The sequence below is a fragment of the Orbicella faveolata genome, unplaced genomic scaffold (genome assembly GCF_042242905.1).
Source record: "Orbicella faveolata isolate gen_17 unplaced genomic scaffold, um_ofav_v1 contig_3, whole genome shotgun sequence".
NCBI lineage: Eukaryota > Metazoa > Cnidaria > Anthozoa > Scleractinia > Merulinidae > Orbicella > Orbicella faveolata.
In genome coordinates this window covers 11,462,501-11,480,299 of record NW_028301558.1, presented here as the reverse complement: position 1 = coordinate 11,480,299, position 17,799 = coordinate 11,462,501, and the positions used below count along the sequence as shown (strand labels likewise).

Here is a 17,799-nt window from a genome sequence, read left to right as displayed (position 1 = left end):
TGTAATTTGATCTAAAGACGATGTTTTCCTGTAGATGATTCTTTTTTGCTTTATTGTTCACTAGAAAAGTTACTTTTTTGGCTAGTACTGTTTGAGGAAACTGTTTTTTAAATTGATCTCAAATAATTAGAAATTTGGCTAGACTGGTTTTCGTTGAGAAGTCAACAAATGTATTGGAATGACAAAGCAAATGAAATTTAACTGCTCCCCACGGCTAAAATTACACATGTGAGCAGTTGCTTCTTTTGGTTTTAAAATGTTTAATTTTGCTTGTATAATTGTTATTAGATTTACTCTTTCCCAATGCAGATTATAAAAAGATTATTAATGTGCGTGCAACGTTGTAAAGTAACAGAAATGAATATGCTTCAAGATTTTGTTTGAGGTAAATGAATAAGTGCAGTTAATAGATTTAATATTTGGCTCTTATTAACGAGCAGGCGGTCTGTATGGGAGAATCTTGACCCTTGACCAAGCTCGTTAGTACAGACCTCACTACGCTCGGTCTGTACACACGACAGAGGTCAAGATTCTCCCATACAGACCTACTAAGTTCGGTTAATAAGATGTTTACTACAAGGCAAGCAAGAAAAAAAACAATTCTTGGCTTGCACTGTTACGCAATAAAAAAATAATTCGATGCTGCAGAAATAATTTGGAGCTGCAGAAACCTTCAGGGAATATCTTGGATAGCAAATAATTATTTTGCCTTCTATATACCTCGGGTGTATAGGTGAAACACGCAAATATGACAAATTGTTTCAAATTGTTGTTAAATGTTTGTAGGTATTAGAAGGCTGATAATTTTGCATGTAAGAAAGTGGAAAGCTAAACAATGGCTGCGGCCGCACTAAGAGAGTTAACTGGGTTTATTTTCAAGAAACCAGGTTAAAATTCCCAAATAACTTTAACACTCGTTAAAACTCGGTTATAAAGGGAATGCTACCGCTCCTCTCTTTTGCGTTTAGAAAATGCTTTGCACTTAACATTGTTCACATATTCGGAAAATAAAATAGGAATGGGAAACTGGGAACGGGGAACGGGGAATTTTTAAAATAGGGAATCTTTAAAAGCGGGAATCTTTTAAAATGGGGAATCTTTAAAAGCGGGAATCTTTAAAATGGGGAATCTTTAAAAGCGGGAATCTTTAAAATGGGGAATCTTTAAAAGCGGGAATCTTTAAAATGGGGAATCTCTAAAAGCGGGGAATCTCTAAAAGCGGGAATCTTTAAAATGGGGAATCTTTAAAAGCGGGAATCTTTAAAATGGGGAATCTTTAAAACCGGAAATCTTTAAAATAGGGAATCTTTAAAAGCGGGAATTTTTAAAAGCGGGGAATCTTTAAAAGCGGGAATCTTTAAAACGGGGAATCTTTAAAAGCGGGAATCTTTAAAAGCGGGAATCTTTAAAACGGGGAATATTTAATAGCGTTAATCTTTACTGAAAAGTGAACGAGAATCTCTCAGTTTCCCACCGGAAGCTATTTATTCTGTCAGATGTATCAACTCAACAGGTACAGAGACAGTTGTGGAATTTATTCATTGTAATTAGATTGCACGCTATTAAAGCACATCGGTTTAGCGGGATAGTGGAGTGGTTCAAATCTCGATTCTCACTCTTTAATTGAGATCCGCTAGACCGACCAAAGAATCGAACCGCCTAGATTTATCTTAACTCCGGACTGTGACGTTTTTAAATTGAGTTTCGCAGCGATGCGCTAATGGAAGGACTTACGACTTAACGACAAATATATGGCAGGGACAACACGTTTTTGGTTGTTTAATCGATAAATCAACAGTCCCCTCAATCTGGTTTTCATATGACGTGGCTAAAATTGAAATTACAGAACTATTAATCATCCTGAGATTTTACTTTCATGATGTGTAAGAGCAGCTGAAAACTAATATTCATACAAGTTTTTGCTCTAAGTGGGTTCTTGGTTTTGTAATAGACTACGCTTGAATTTGTAAGCTTTTGCGTGACGCGGCATTTACATGACGGGCAAGAAAGCTGTCATGTCGGTTAAAAGAGTGACTTATTTCGGGGAATTTGGCTATCTGAACAGTTCATTTATTAGAAAAAGTATTATTTTTGAAATGTTTTTGAGTTCCTGAAGAGATAAATTCACGCTTTTGTAGCAAAACTCTGTGACAGATGTTTCTGTTGGGGAATATTTAGAAGCGGGAATCTTTAAAATGGAGAATCTTTAAAAGCGGGAATCTTTAAAATAGGGAATCTTTAAAAGCGGGAATCTTTAAAATGGGGAATCTTTAAAAGCGGGAATCTTTAAAATGGGGAATCTTTAAAAGCGGGAATCTTTAAAACGGGGAATCTTTAAAAGCGGGAATCTTTAAAATGGGGAATCTTTAAAATGTAGAATCTTTTTAAGCGGGAATCTTTAAAAGCTGGTGATTTCTTGTCAACCACTGTTTCGACTTTTCGACCTTGTTCCTGGTTTCTGTGATAAAAACGGCTCCAAACGACCCTTCCCCTATCACATCTTGTTCGCCGAGATCATTCCACTTAAACTGTGGAAGACCTTTAAAGCGACCGATTCTTTCTTCTTTTAAGTGAATGCAATGGGCTCTTTGAAATTGTCTTCGCATGACTGCATGGCGTAGAAAGAGGTATCATTAAGCACACAATGACGGATTATAGGCGAAATTCGCCTTCACATCGTTCGGTCATCGAGCATCGAATTACTTTATTGCTGGTTTTCAGTGTCACGCCGTTCAAAATAAATCAAAATAAAAATCAAAACAGTTCAAATGATAAAGTCCAGAATCTTGAAGAGAAAGAAGGTAAATATGCAAAGACTTTCGCCAAGATTTAGGTCACAGCAATGTTTCTTATGCAAGATATGCGGAGAATTTTTTTACCAAATTTTTTACCCATTTCAAAGATTCCCGCTTTTAAAGATTCCCCATTTTAAAGACTCCCGCTTTTAAAGATTCCCCCTTTTTAAAGATTCCCCGTTCCCCGTTCCCCGTTCCCCGTTCCCCGTTCCCCGTTCGCCATTCCCGTTCGTCGATTTCCCGTTCCTCGTTTTAAAGATAGCCTTCATCTGCACTGTTCTTACCATTTTTGCGAATTGTCGCGTAATTTTAACTAACGTACTTTTGTATTCGATTCCCTGCTGAGCTCGATTAAAATTCCCGTTTCTGCATTCGTTTAAGGTGGCTCCCGATAGTTTTACGATCGCACGCGCACTGAGGATGAAAGTTCAAGTACTCTGCGCGCGCTCGAAGGAAAATGTCAGTATTTTTCGATATATTTATGACGTCGACATGAGTACAAAAAGCAAAACTGACAGTAAATTTTCTCGCGTTTCCTTCGGTGAAATTCCGTAAAATTTGGCAGACTCCTAGTACACATTTTTCTTTAGACGGAGTTCAGGGAAATCTATAAGACCAGTTTTTTTTTTGCAGCGGTAAAAGACATAAATTTGCAAAAATCGAAAAAAACTGCTCGTACAAACCCTACCTTTTTCGTGTTTGAGATTCGTACGGCCGCAGGATGCGATGTGCTGTGAAAATGTCGGAAGATTTCACCGATGGAAATTCAAGAAAATCACAAATAAAGCCACACTTTTGCTTGGGCATTTATAATTCAAGACTAAAACCCAAAATGTTAACAGAGAAGATAATAGAACACCATTCAAACACTATGCAAAAGCGAATGCAAAACCGGCAATCAAGACATAAGACTTGTGCTCGCAACGTCATACAATGTAAATGATTTCCCAATGGAGCCACCTTAAAGGCCTCTCTTTCAATTTTCGTCCTCTTGGCGGTGCTGGTTGTTGAATTGCGGTAAATTTATAGCACATCTTGTTAAGGGGCCCTTGGCTGATATGGTGTAGCCGACGCATATTGGGAAGAAACTAGCTTAAACAATGCAGAAATGCAGTTTGAAATTTACTGGAGTCATCTTAGATCTTACTGGAGTCATCTTAGATCTCTGTTCCAAAATACCCCGTGGGACTTTGTCTTATCCGATGAAGACATTGATGACAACTGGATAAAATTGAAAGATATCTTCTTCACCGCGGTTGATGATTGTATTCCAAAATACAGACAAAAGAAAAGAATCACAGCGTCCTGGATAACCAAGGATCTCTGGAATTAATCGTAATTTATTAATTAGAAATAACCCGTTAACTTTCATAGTGCGGCCGCGGCCAATGAGGAGCGCATGCGCTGCATCGGTGAATTCAGCTAATACGTATACCGTTAAATAATTTCGCGCCTTTATCACGGCTGTTTAGTTCAAAATGAACAGGGATTTCATATTTAATCCCCGGGGGACGGGGGTACTCCCAGAAAAGTTGGATGGGGCTGTGCGGCCTACTTCCCAAAATCCTTACCCTATTTATGACCAAAATCTGTGATTTTTGCTACTCTTTTTATGACCTGGCCAAAAAAGGGACCTGGTCAAAAATCGATACCCTATTTATGCCCGTTGCGGCTACCACAGTTGTCCTAAACACAAGTTATGAAGGGCTTTGGTTGACGGTCTAAATGATAATGATAAAAAAGTAGCTTCTTCTAAGAAACATACCCAATTCAGGACTAGAGTGCTAAAACCGAACTCTATTTAAGACCAAAACAGCCAAAATCGATCCCCATTTATGACCAAAACGGCTGAAAAACCCTCCCTTTGGGGCCGCACATACCTATATACCCCAGTACTCTCCCCACCTTCCCCGGGATTTAATTTGATCCTCCTGGGCAAACTGTAACGGTGCGGTGACAAAACCTGTCCATAAAATATCAAGAGGAAACTAAAATATAAAAAGAAACATATCTTTTGTTTTCAAAGCAATGAGAAATGAGTCCTTTATTGTAGTCAGAGGTTTTATTTAAATATTTACTTTTTCTGCTCCCGTCTGCTCCGAATATTACTGATGCTTATATTACGTATTTGTTTAAACCTGTTTTCGATCGGACAAACATTCCAGTTGGCGAAATTGTATTTTAACGTTCAGGTAAGTCCGGTAATTTATTGTTATTATTGGTTTTCTTTACCTAGTCACTTGCTTTAATTTGAATAGCTAATAAAAATAGTTATTTGATAGCAAATTACTATCGAGCATGGTGAGTTCCGGGTGAGTCCTTCCTGACCATTTTGGTACTAAAACTGGTTTAGTCATCCTTCATTAAAATTTGTATAATATGGCATATAAAAATACTAACATTGCCAGGAACGTTTACACCAAACTCGGCTTTTTGGCCCCGGTATTCGTGTTGGTTTGACAAGAGAGTATTCATTTAGTAAAGTTCAGTTGTCATACAAACTCCTTTGTTCGCAAACCGTATCATAGAATGGTTTAGTCCAGGAACATTGACGGGAGACCATAAGTTCTTAAACATAAGGTCAAATAAAAGACAAAGTCAAATGTTAAATTGATAAATGTCAGAGAAATTCATTTCAAAATCCACTTACTGAACCGTGCGTTTCTCTAACCCCTGCGATTCCCTATATACTTTTATCATTAGTTGAACGAAAATCCTGTCATGCTTTATACGTCTACCATAGTTTAAACTCTGAGACGCGCAAATTTACGTTTCTTTTCTACAGTTACAAGTGGTACACCCTGCTGGAATAGAGGCTAGTCGACTGCTTGCTATTTACCTATACATTATGCTATGGCAAATATGGTAAGTGTCTCTATGAAGTCACATAAATAGGAAAAGAGATAGAATGTTCCCAAAAGAACTCTCGAAGCCCACGACAGTTGAATGAGTAACTGGGTGAAAGCAGAAACAAAGGGAAGAAAAGAAGGAAGAAAGGAAGTAAGGAGCCTATGAGGTGAATAATGATATAAGAACACTAGTCTTCTCATCACCGTTATTTGCGTTATTTCGCTGCTCTTTTATTTTGCGTTTAACGGCAACATTTTGGCACGCGCTTGACGTTTATGATGCAAGGATCACGATAAGCATGACGATTTGTTGGTTGGTGTAGTCGCAAACGTTTTCTGCTTCTGGCTTCCAGTTGAGGAAGCGAAGCTACGAGTAGCTCAAAATGTGGAAAAGTATTCGGTTAAGGGCTTTACAGGCTGGGAGAAGCGTTGCCTCCAGACCTGAATAATGGCAGTCATTTAACGGATTGTAACTAAATCAAACATTGTTCCAATACCTGCAATGAAACGAATATATCTGCCAAAACATTGGAATTAAAATTGCAACTCTGAAACAAGATACTCATGACAGGCCATGCTGCTGTCGGAGGTGACCAGCCGAGAATATTTACTTCAGTAGCATGGGAGTGGTGCGTGGTTGATTGATTCATGTTTATTTTTGTGTTTACTTCCTTTTCAAAGCGAGCGCGAAGAAACAATCAGATGTGGCTAAAAAAAGAACAATTTACTATATCTGGGACTGGATCCTCAAATGGACTCGTGACAAAAATCGATCTTCACGTGGAAACTACTGACAAGAAGGACTACTCCAGAACCAGTTTCAACTACTAAGCAAGGCAAAGTCTCTCCCAGTCACTCCAAATTACCTGGTCAGAAAAGTATTGGAAATCCAGTTAGCATTCCAAGTCAAGTAAGTCCTACCAAGGGAAGTCTGCCTGTCCAAAAGGTTCCTACGGAAACTAATAATGCAGGTCCAACGGTTCCTGGAGTTATCCCTGGTCAGGCAACTACGCCGTCGTCACCGGCACCATCGTCACCAAAGAAAGGGAAGTCTTTTCAAGTCACCCAAAGCCACCAACAACTCAAGAACAAAATCTCAACAAAAATCCATCAGTCTCGACTCAGGCAGTAAGTACACCTACCCAGACGAAAACTTCAAAAGTAAACTGGCTTCCAAGTCCAGAAACGTTTGAAGCATCTCCAACTCCAACTACCATTTTCAAATCTTCCTTAACAAGCTATGTGTCACCGTCTGCTTCAACGGGTGCGAGCGCTGCAACACCCACTCCCTTAGTTCAATCCAGTAAAATAGTGCCGACAAAGGTTACGTCTACCTCGCCAAACCCTACTGTGCCGACACAAAAGGCTCCAAATCCTGGTGTGAACGCTCCAACTTCAACTCCCTCTGTTCACTCAAGTAAGATGCAGCCATCAGCAATTACAAAGAACACAGAAGCCACGTCTAGCTCACCAACTTCTCCCTTATCAGCACAAAAGGCTTCAAATCATGTTACAAAGCCTTCCCAAAGCCAGGATGTGACTCCGCATGGTCCAGTTACACCTAGAATCGCGGACACACCAACCAACCAGCTGGTATCCAGTCTTTTGTTAGCAACAAGTCGTATTTAATCACGCGCCCAGATATTTCAAAAGCTGAGTCCTTTTGTGATAAATTTGGGAAATCTATCCAAAGCAAGCTCAAAAATGCCAGAAATTCCGTAAAATTTGGATTTTAGGTTTTTTTGTTAGACTCAATATGAATAGAACGCCTTCCAAACTAAAATGTGGCATTCCAATTTGGAACAATTCCGAAGGGTACTGGTATTTGATGCCGAAAAAGTTTGTGTTTCCGAAAGGTTTTGGCTTATTGGAAGGAGAAAAAGAAGTGTTCAGTTGAGTCCGCCAGGGACAATACATCCAATTTCACCAAAATGTACAATTTAATGTAAAAAAGATCGTGCACCCATCGCGCTTTCCTTTTTTGAGAGATTAAGATTTTCTGATCTCCCGGCCCACAACTTATCAGAATAAAACGGTCATCTATCTATGATTCTAAAAGGATTCAGAATTTCTGATCCCCCAAGATTTTAATAGATTCAAAAAACTGATCCCCAGTCCACAACCCGTCAGAGCAAAACAGTCATCTACTTATAATTCTAAATGCATTCAGAATTTCTGATCCCCATCACTTCACGGGACAAAAACGGCTATCTGTTCATGGTTCTAAAAGTATTGCGAATTTCTGATCCCCCTCCCCCACCAAATCTGCTAACATGATAGAAAGAGCTGTCGATTTATAATTCTACAACAATTCAGAATTTCTGATCCCACATGACTTAGGGATTCAAAAATTCTGATCCCCCAGTGCATAACTTATCAGAACAAAACGGTCATCTACCTATAATTCTTAAAAGGATTCAGAATTTCTGATCCCCCTTATCAGGTGACAGGACAGAAATAGCCGTCTATTTATAATTCACAAGAAATTAACTAGATGTCTGATAGCTAAAAAGTAACGATTGGATAGTAACTTTAAACACATTACAGACAAAATGGATCACAGAGTAAAGGGCATCAGAAAAGTACACAAATGAAATATTCACAGATAGGTCATTATTTATAACGATTTAAAACCACGCCAAAGGATCGAGACAAAAATTGCAGTTTCATGCCGGACAGTGAAAGGTTTTATTTTCAATTCAAAAAGATATGAATTTAGGCTACAGAATTACAAGCTGTTATTTAAAGTTCACATCAAAGATAACAAGAATTTTAATCCGGACTCAGCTGCCGTCTGCGCCACCTCCGTTTTCTGCTTTAACGTGTTCGTTTCGGATTGACGGCCGCTATTCTTGCCTTTTTTTTTCCTCTGCTCTGCAATGAAGCAATTGAAGCTAAATATTTTTATGAATAGCGATAGAATTAACATTGTTTTTCATTAATCAATTGATCGGGAGTGTATTCTTTTGTAAAGAATAAAGAGCAGTATGTAGGCAATGCGGTAGTGAAGTGTATCCAGCGTGATCTGTAGCTTCAAATCAATTCAGTGTAAACTTTAAGTTACCTCTTCAAAAAGCACACTAACAAGCTATTATGCAAGCATTTCATACATAGGAAATGCGTGTGAATAATTTCCTCGTTACGGGTGCTAATAAAATCAGGAGAACAAACGTTTTTCTTGTGTTTCAGTGATCGCGAAATAAATATAACAACGAAATTTCTTCAGCCACAACATTGATTTCGATTCAAAGATTGAGCAGCTAACTTTAATGTTGAGCAACAATTATGATATACTTACTTTTCTGCGACTTGCCTTTCTTTCACCGAAGCAATCAAGATACTCATTTGAACTTGGACAAATCATTCCATGTTTCTTGCTGCTATTGACAATGTTGGATTCGAAATTGCGCGCAAATAACCGACTACTTTGGAAAGGGAATCTGCTGGTCAAAAGTATTCATTTATCAGATTCACCGAAGGATTATGGGATCGGACGGAAACACCAAAATGGCGGGCAAAGATCGTGGTGAATGTTGTTAGGATTCGATAACAAAGCTCTCTGTTATTTTATAGCCTTGCTCTACGTTGGAAAGCAGTCACAAGTTGTTTACAGATGTCCGTTGTTATTCCAGTTGTGTCAAATCCCAGTAAAGGTGGAAAAGTATGAAGTGTCGTCGGCAAAACAGTGTGGCAATCAAACTATTTGCCAGCAGCTGGCGGTTTCTCTTACACTCGTCAGGTTTACAGAAAGCTTATGGTCCCTGCAGCTTTCCAAGGTAAACTGATTTTCTTGCGTAATTTGTGAAGGTTCTTGAAATACTGGAAACGTTCTGGCCGGTTAAATTGATCGTGGAAGATTACAGAAGATGCAGATGCTTTAACACACTGTTAAATCTTGTTGATTTCGTGAATGCAAATGTTCATTTCCTAAAGGAGTTATGAAAGCAACTGTATTCAACACAACAATATACGAACAATTTCGCGTTGGGAAAATCATTCATTGTAAAAGTACAATAAGTGTAATAAATGTGAGCTCATGTAGTTTACATATACTTCATATAGCTAGTGTATATCTTGTCTAGGATCAAGTGGGCATACATGTATTTATTATACAACAACTAAAACACAAGATATCAAAAAGCAACATCCTTCACCTTTTTGATTTTCAGGTTGATGGTGGTGCTCTTGAGGTTATGTTAGATGTGCATATTACATTATCAAGACCTTTTGTTTGCCACTTATTACTTGAGTTGCAAAAGACTGATGTTATTTTTATTAGGGTGGTTGAAGTTCTCTTTAATTGGGCAGTATTTCAAAGGGTTTTTTTATAAATTGGCATTTCGTTATGCAAATAGAGGTTATTTAGAACAGCAGATATAATTCACAGCTAGGTTACGGAAAATTACTTTTAGCCACTTCCAGAAATTTGTACATAAGACTTACCATAATTTGAAAAACACATGATTCATGGATAAAATTAATTGAAAAAAATACTTTCATGAAGAAATTAAAGTAATTGAAATTTGAAATTCATTTCAAGAATATTTTGTGCTTTTCCTGTCGCGAAATCTGTTTACATTTCATGAAAATTTACTGAAGAATGTAAACATTTACTAGACTCCAATTTAAGTAGCTGAGAAGTGTTTCAAATAGGATTTTTGAAAGATATATGTTAAATTTAAGTAAGTTTTGTGATAAATCGCAACATAATGGAAACTCATTTCCAGCCAGACTTTGTCCTCCTTTTGCATCTGGATGTGCCTGGTTTTTGGTATTAAATTTTAATGTACAACTGTAGCAGGTTTAGATAAAACTATGAGTTATTTATACATTTTCCTATGTAAATACAGAGATTTCACTTAGGTTTAGGATTTGAAGAGCAGGTATCAAAGTTCAATATAAATGAGTAATGAAGAGTTTTCAATAGTTAGCTATATTTTCACCACCTGTGACTAAGAAAGCTTTTGGCTAGGTTAATATTAAAGTGCTACGTGTACATGAGTGATGGATAATTTTTAGAATGGCTGCTATCTTTTTACTATCTCTGGCTTTTGGGTAGGTTATCACAGTGTGATATGAGTGATGGGTAGTTTTCAGATAAGCTATCTTTTTACTAACTACAGCAGAGGTAGGTTTCAGATAGGATAGTGTTTTATTGTTCAATATAAGGACTAGTCTTCAGATAGCCTAGTTTTTGGCTTACTACAGTAGTGGTGGTTTTTGGATAGACAAGTTAGTGGATAGCTAGGCCATCTAAGTATCTGTTGAATATCTATACAGGAAGCTAGTTTTTAGCTAGTCTATCTATTTCCTAACTATCTGATGGATAGATATTAGTTAACTTTAAGCCATGCCAAAGATAGCTATCCTCTATCTACAAAACTTCTTGGATAGAAAAAAGATAGAGATTTTCATCCATCAACCAGGAATGAGATAGTTGCAAGTAGCACGAAGTTAGTAATAAACTACATGTAGTAATAAGATATGATCGTTTTTGGGAGGGCTTCTTTAACTGAGGACAGCAAACTATTGCCAGCTACCAGGAAACATCTCCAAGATGAGTGTGCCAAATTAAAAAAGAAAGAATAGAATTGCTTGTAGCATTAGCTACAATACTTGCATCCATATCTGTCAGATCTTTATAAAAACAATTTTACCCACACCCTTCTCCTTTGAGCATGGTTAAACTGGTTGCGTAACTGAAGTGTGAATGAACTGGTAGCCCACTCAAAAAGTTAGACTGAAGATGTAAAAACATGTTGGGCAAAGCTAAAGTCCATGGCCACTGCTATATGACAACAGGTTTTTGGAGGACACTGTATACATGTATGTAGAGTACATTGACCCACTTAAATGTATCAACTGCAAATTTAAATGTACATGTAAATTGCAGTCTTTAAATTGTCATCCCTGTAATGTACTGTAGTGTTCCCGGACGCTCTTTTTGTTTGATAACAGTGAGGTGCCTTGTTTCCATGTTAAACAGAAATTGTTAGAAATTTTTCCTTCACACAAGGTGAGCTAATTCTGACAGAGAAAGTGGAGTCTGCATTTATGCCTACAGTTGTGCAGTTTGAGTAATCTCACTTTTTTGGTCAATTCTGAACTTTCCTATCCTCTTAGGTACTGTTTGATATTGTTTTTTTAGACTTACAGCTACTGTAATTTTGAAGTGCATAGATCATTGTAATACAATGTGTGATGTTTACAGTTACTTATATTAATAGACTGCTGTGAAGAAACTTGTTCTTCATCACTCTCAGTATAATCTGAGTGTATGGAATCTGTTAAGAATTATGCTATATTTGTATAAAATTTCTAATTGAATATTGTTATCAAGAAAAAATATTTTGATTAGACATTGTTCAGGCAGGCAGCAAGATCTAAACCCTGTCTTCAATGTTATGATTTAATGTGGCTACATTGGATGTAACACTGGCTTTGCTGCAGGGGATCAGAAATTCTGAATCTTCTCCTGTGTTCTTTGGGGGATCAGAAACTCTGAACCCTTTCTAGAGTTCTTTAGGGGATCAGAAATTCTGAACCCTTTCTAGTGTTCTTTGGGGGATCAGAAATTCTGAACCCTTTTTAGTGTTCTTTGGGGGATCAGAAATTCTGAACCCTTTCTAGTGTTCTTTGGGGGATCAGAAATTCTGAACCCTTTTTAGTGTTCTTTGGGGGATCAGAAATTCTGAACCTTTTCTAATGTTCTTTGGGAGATCAGAAATTCTAAAGCTTTCTAGTGTTCTTTGGGGAATCATAAATTTTGAATCCTCTCTTGTGTTGTTTGGGGATCAGAAATTTTGAATCGTTTTCTATGGAGGTACTTCTCGAGACAAGAAATTCAAAAAAATCATTTGGTGTCTTATGCGTGACTTAAACATTACATTTCAGTTCAAATAAAGAATAGGAAATTGCTTGGAAGAATTTTTTAATTCCTTGCAAACAGGGAAACTTTTCCTCTGAGTTTTAACACCAGTTTAAGATTCTTAGTATATTGCAAAAATCGTCTTTCGAATTAAATGACAATCATAGACTTCCGTCTAAGCTCCACGTTTCACTTTAGGCCAATTTTGCACTCATTTCCAACGGAACTTCCAAGCCTGCAACGTAAAAATAACTTTTCTCCGAGACAGGTTTCTATTTTACACCGAAAAAGTAGCCATTTTTGAAGTGGTTCTTAGTATTTACTCTGAATTTTATCAAATTGGAACACCACATTTTAGTTTGGAAGGCGTTATAGATGAAACGGACAGTTTTAGGGATAACACAAGAGTTTCCTTCCATACTAATGTCGTGGTAAAACTCTTATTGTTAAAAACTGGATCATTTGATAACGCAATTCGACAGTTTTCATGGGCCCATATGAGTCATCATGGTATATCAGCAATTAGTATATTCTCAGCTCCGACTATTGCATTTCTAGCTCTCTGATTGGCTCAAAAACTCCGACTATGAGCCATTAGTCGGAGTTTTACCTTATATGGAAAACAGTGCGCCAAGTTTAAAAATTTTCCGCTCTGTAAAATTGTTGAAATAAAAATCGGCGGCAAAAACCCGATTAAGAATATACTAAAACAATTATTCCATTCGACCTTGTTGGATATGAAGTGATCATAACCAACTCGCGCTACGCGCTCGTTGGTTATTTATCACTTCATATCCAACGCGGTTTCATGGAATAATTGTTAATTATACCACACCCGACAGAGCTGAAAAACGACTGCGCATGCGTTGGGTTTTGGCGGGTGAGTCGACGAGTGGTGGAATTTTCGATCGTTTGATCAATACAAAGTTTTGGCGCCATTCGATGTTAACTTTTTGGACTAATATCATCCGAGGAAAATGGAGAAGATGGAACTTTCAATGTCATTTCAGTCAAGCAGATGTTCCTGATATCCTGAACATATTTCTGGCTATATTGACGGTCTAAACACAGCAAATTCTAGCAGACATCGGTCGCAGCGCCATGGTGAGTAGTGACCGCTTTACGCTTGTTAAGTTTATTTTGGATACCACATACAGGTTAAAAAAGTGTAAATTTCAACTACCTTGTTGTCAATACATCTATTCAAATGTGTTTGCTCTTTACAAATAATTATATATAGATGTAACCGACCCGCAAGGATAAACCTGCCACGTAAGCTCGCATTTGAGCACATCAGCTTACATTTGTACTTGAGCACTCGTTGCATGCTTTTGGACCTCACGGGAACAAACTGTAAAGTAAATGATTCCCTTCTTCATGTTGAAATATTTATGTATTTACCCTGCCACTCAACACTCCTGGAGATATGACAGAAAAATTAATGGAACGCTGAGTATTCTTACTTGTGAAATTGAACAGAGAATTTGGAAAGGTAAAACAATATCTGCTCTCATGGGCTGACCTTGACTTTGCTGATTTAAGCTTATATTTTGCTAATAACGAGTCTATAAAGGCTTACTTTCTGGAGACAGTAGTCGGAGTTCAAATTCAGTTTGGTGTACATTTCTACAGATGCCTTTCCTTACTTATCTCCCCGTCAATTTAGTAAGAAAAAAAATGAATAAAATAAAAACGATGTAAACCACACTTTCTCTTTGATTTCTGCGTATGCCCTGGCCAAAATGTCGTAAAACGCGATGCTGGGGGAAAGAAAGGCATGCTGTCCTGTTGCAACTGCTATTTGAGTAGATTGCAGCTAATTTGGCTCATATCCAGCCTGAAAATGTCCAAAATGTCCAAAAAATGCTTTTTTGACAAAAAGCTTCAGGAGTTAATGGGTTAAAAAGTAGTTAAATGGTGGAATTTAGGAAGCTAGGAAAATATATGCTAAAAATGCTAAAAAGCTGGGAAAAGTTTAGTGAGGTGTTAGTGAAACCTAACATTAGTGACTGTACCAAGAGTGAACTGAAAATTGTTGACTTGCTTGAACCAAGAAAGTAATTCGAAGGAGTACTGCCATTCTGCAAAAGCTACATGGGCTCCACTGTTCCCATGTAAGTGGCTGTCTAAGAGGAAAATACCTTGTGTGGTTGGAATGAAGACGACAGTATTGGAATTTAAAATAAAAATAGATGTTGTTTTGCCGTGCGTTAAAGCAGTTCTCCAGTGAAAAGGTAAATTAGCTGCGGGACTTGCTTCAGGGATAATGCTAACAGGCATTTCAGGTCCTACAGTGGTGCCACCAATTACATTGTTTAATACAGTGGATGACTGTAGAACTTGTAAAACACCAAATGTTTGAGGAATGTTTTGTGTCACTGAGTCATAGATGCTGTTACCCACTAAAATCCCTTGCACAATTAGCTGGTACACCCATGTCTGGCTCAGTGGACTGTTGAGCAGAGGAATTTGAACATTTTCTGAAAAGAACATTTTGCTAAACAAAAGTGCAATAAAAGTACAGGCACTGCTTCTGTTTCTCTTGTGCAAGTTGGAAAATCACAATAAATATCTGGGTGAGGTTGTTGGCCTGGCTCTACATCATCGAGGTTATAACTTAGTGGAAAACATTTGGTGTCTACTGCGGTTTCAAACGTTGGGAGATGGTACTGTGGCTTCCCTTTTGGTCTTCCATTATTTGCAACTGGGCGTTCAACCTGAGTCAAATATCAAAAATGTTGAAAAATTAAATTATGTACATGTCAGTAGTACATGTACATTTATTATGAGGAAAACATGGTGTTAGTAATTTTGGTAATTTTTTTTTTTCCATTTTTTAAGTCAGAGATGTTATCAGTATTCATTAATTATGTTTGTTTATTTTAATATTCATTCTATTGTTTGGTACATTTTATATCTATGTCTGCATATCCTTATCCTACATATCTAAGAATCATATAAAGAAGCCTAAACCACGCGTTTTACTTAAACTGTCTTAACACACCTCAGGAATTTGACAATACTTTAGAAATGTGGAAAATGCTTGCTTGCAGCTTGTGTTTTTCAATTTTTCTTGCATCATCAAATTCTCGTATTGTTTTTTTATGATGGTATAATAAATGGTTTAGACTTCTGTATTTATTAATTTTATGACTTTTTTTTTATTTTCAGGATTGTTACCTGTTATGATTTGTGGCAGTTCTGTGAAATGCTCTTAAACAGATCAAGAAGAAATTCTGCACTTTTCCCTGCAACAAGCCACAAGTTGGATTCACTCTGCTGACCACGGTGTTACTGTGGAACAAAGGACTGGACAAATTCGCTAAGAAACCCTGATGATGCTAGTGATTTAGCAGTATCTTCAATGCTTTTTGCATCTTCAAACTTTTCAGTGTTTCTTCTTAGAACAGAATGCCAGACTTGTACCTTTTTTCAGTTATCAACTTGAGAATACTGGCCTTTTTAGACCAGTATGCTGGAAGATATTTACACTGATATGCACAGTCACTCAAAAATGACAAGGTTGATTTGTTATAATGCTTCCTTCTCCAGCAGATGAAAATAATTGCCAACTGTGCCATGACCATCTCATATAGCTTTAGATTGCCACTTCTGAAAATATTGTACTGCTAAAAGATGAGAGGCACAACATGTTCAAGTAAGTGCAAAATTGTCACAAATTCATGTTGCTTGCAGTTTGCAAACTTTTCCAGAACTTTTGCTCATACAAGTTGCCAACCCACTAATGCAGCAGTCACACATAATGACTTCTTAAAGGGTTTGGTTTAGATGCCAAAGTGCCTCCAAAGACACTTGAAAACAGTTTATCAAAAAAAAATTTGAAATTTGAAACAACTTCTTCATAGGCATTGAGGCACACATGAAATGGCCCTTGCTCTGGTATTATTCCAATGCTGGGATTCCATCCACTTGCTATTAGCTTTTTGGGATAGTACCATCCTGGCCAATCAGCTGGCAGTGGCAGAACATACTTCTTGCTGTACAGCTGAAGTTCAGGGTATTTATTAAGTACATGTTCTAGGGTTGTTTTGTAGTTGTCCATGCTTTTTAGATCTTGTTCGAACTCATCAATCAACATACATGTCTCCAGTGTCTCAAGGTCTTGCGTCGTTGGATCTGAGTACACCCTGAATAACAAATAAAAATGTTATTGTTGCTGGCATTTCTATAACTATTGTTATTCTTGAAATGCCGATTTCCAATAATTTTTGGTTTATTAAAATTGCCGAACGCTGGTGATATTCACTCTTTTGATATTTATAACAGGTCACTTTATATTCACAAACAGGCTGCTGTTTATAAACATTATAAATTATACTAGCCTTAGTTCTCGCAGTGCTGCCTGTAGTCTCCCTGGGTCAATGCTTTACATATTTTGTGGTAGCTGGTCCAAAAACTGGTTTTGCATATTCATTAAGTCATTTGTTAGTATTTCCAGGACAGATGGGACATGTATTCTGCCAAGGCAGGTCTTCTGTTGGCCAGTTACACTGATCACTACTTGTCTGTGTAAGGATGATGATGGGTGGGGTACTGCACTGACTGTGGGATGCACATCTGCTATACAGGATGCCATGTGTACCACATTTGTCCTAACAAGTTGTGCTGGTGTATGAAATGAGTGAATGTTGTGGAAGTCATCAACCATTAAGACATGAAGCATGTCAGCTGATGGGAAAGACAGAGTGTAAAAACCATAATTAAGTAGTTAATAGAGTGGTTTTCAATTGAGTGACTTAAATCAGAGCCAAACGATGGTTTGACAGTGGCTGACTTCAGTAATGTAGTCTATTATTATTAGACTACATTACTGTACTCAGTTGATTTCAAACCGTAGTAAACGCGAAACCAAAACCAAATTAATATTGTCTGATTACTTTCCACACTCAATTGAAAACTGCTCTAGTAATTTTAATATATTATTCCAGACAAAGACAAGAAAGAAAATTAATTAGCCAAAATGGCTTTTTTTTCAATAATATTTTTTGGTGGTGTGCATGAAGCCATTTGTTGATTAGAATTGCTTATTTATTTGCAGACTGACCTCATTTACTCTCTGCAACTGTTGTGATGTGTAGTTGGCATGATCTTTAGCAAGGTCTGCTTTTAACTGCTGCACATTCCTAGGCGTGGTGCTGTATCCTAAAATCTGACCAGCAGATAGGCCTTGCAAGGACATGCCACAACTAGCTGCGTATAAGCCACTGTCCTTTTGCAGTGCAGATGTTTTTTGTGACCTGTTATGTAGGTAAAAGTAATTTGCTTC

General features: G+C 37.4%; 1 protein-coding gene and 2 long non-coding RNA genes across 3 annotated transcripts in view; 1 reads left to right on the top strand and 2 right to left on the bottom strand.

Moving 5' to 3' along the window:
- Positions 1–8,302: 8,302 nt before the first annotated feature.
- On the bottom strand, positions 8,303–9,287 carry LOC149106378 (uncharacterized). Its single transcript, XR_016209776.1, has 2 exons — positions 8,943–9,287; positions 8,303–8,518 (listed from the first exon to the last, which is right to left on the bottom strand). It is a non-coding gene; the product is annotated as an uncharacterized LOC149106378 (long non-coding RNA).
- Positions 9,288–9,970: 683 nt separating this feature from the next.
- LOC149106377 (uncharacterized) lies at positions 9,971–16,695 on the top strand. Its single transcript, XR_016209777.1, has 2 exons — positions 9,971–13,616; positions 15,684–16,695. It is a non-coding gene; the product is annotated as an uncharacterized LOC149106377 (long non-coding RNA).
- An 819-nt stretch (positions 16,696–17,514) lies between these two features.
- LOC149106376 (uncharacterized) overlaps positions 17,515–17,799 on the bottom strand; it is a 1,774-nt gene continuing 1,489 nt past the window's right edge. Inside the window, exon 5 of the mRNA XM_089297955.1 lies at positions 17,515–17,770. Coding sequence (XP_089154081.1) covers positions 17,548–17,770 — 223 coding nt within the window. The 3' untranslated portion in view covers positions 17,515–17,547. The remainder of the gene's footprint in view (positions 17,771–17,799) is intronic.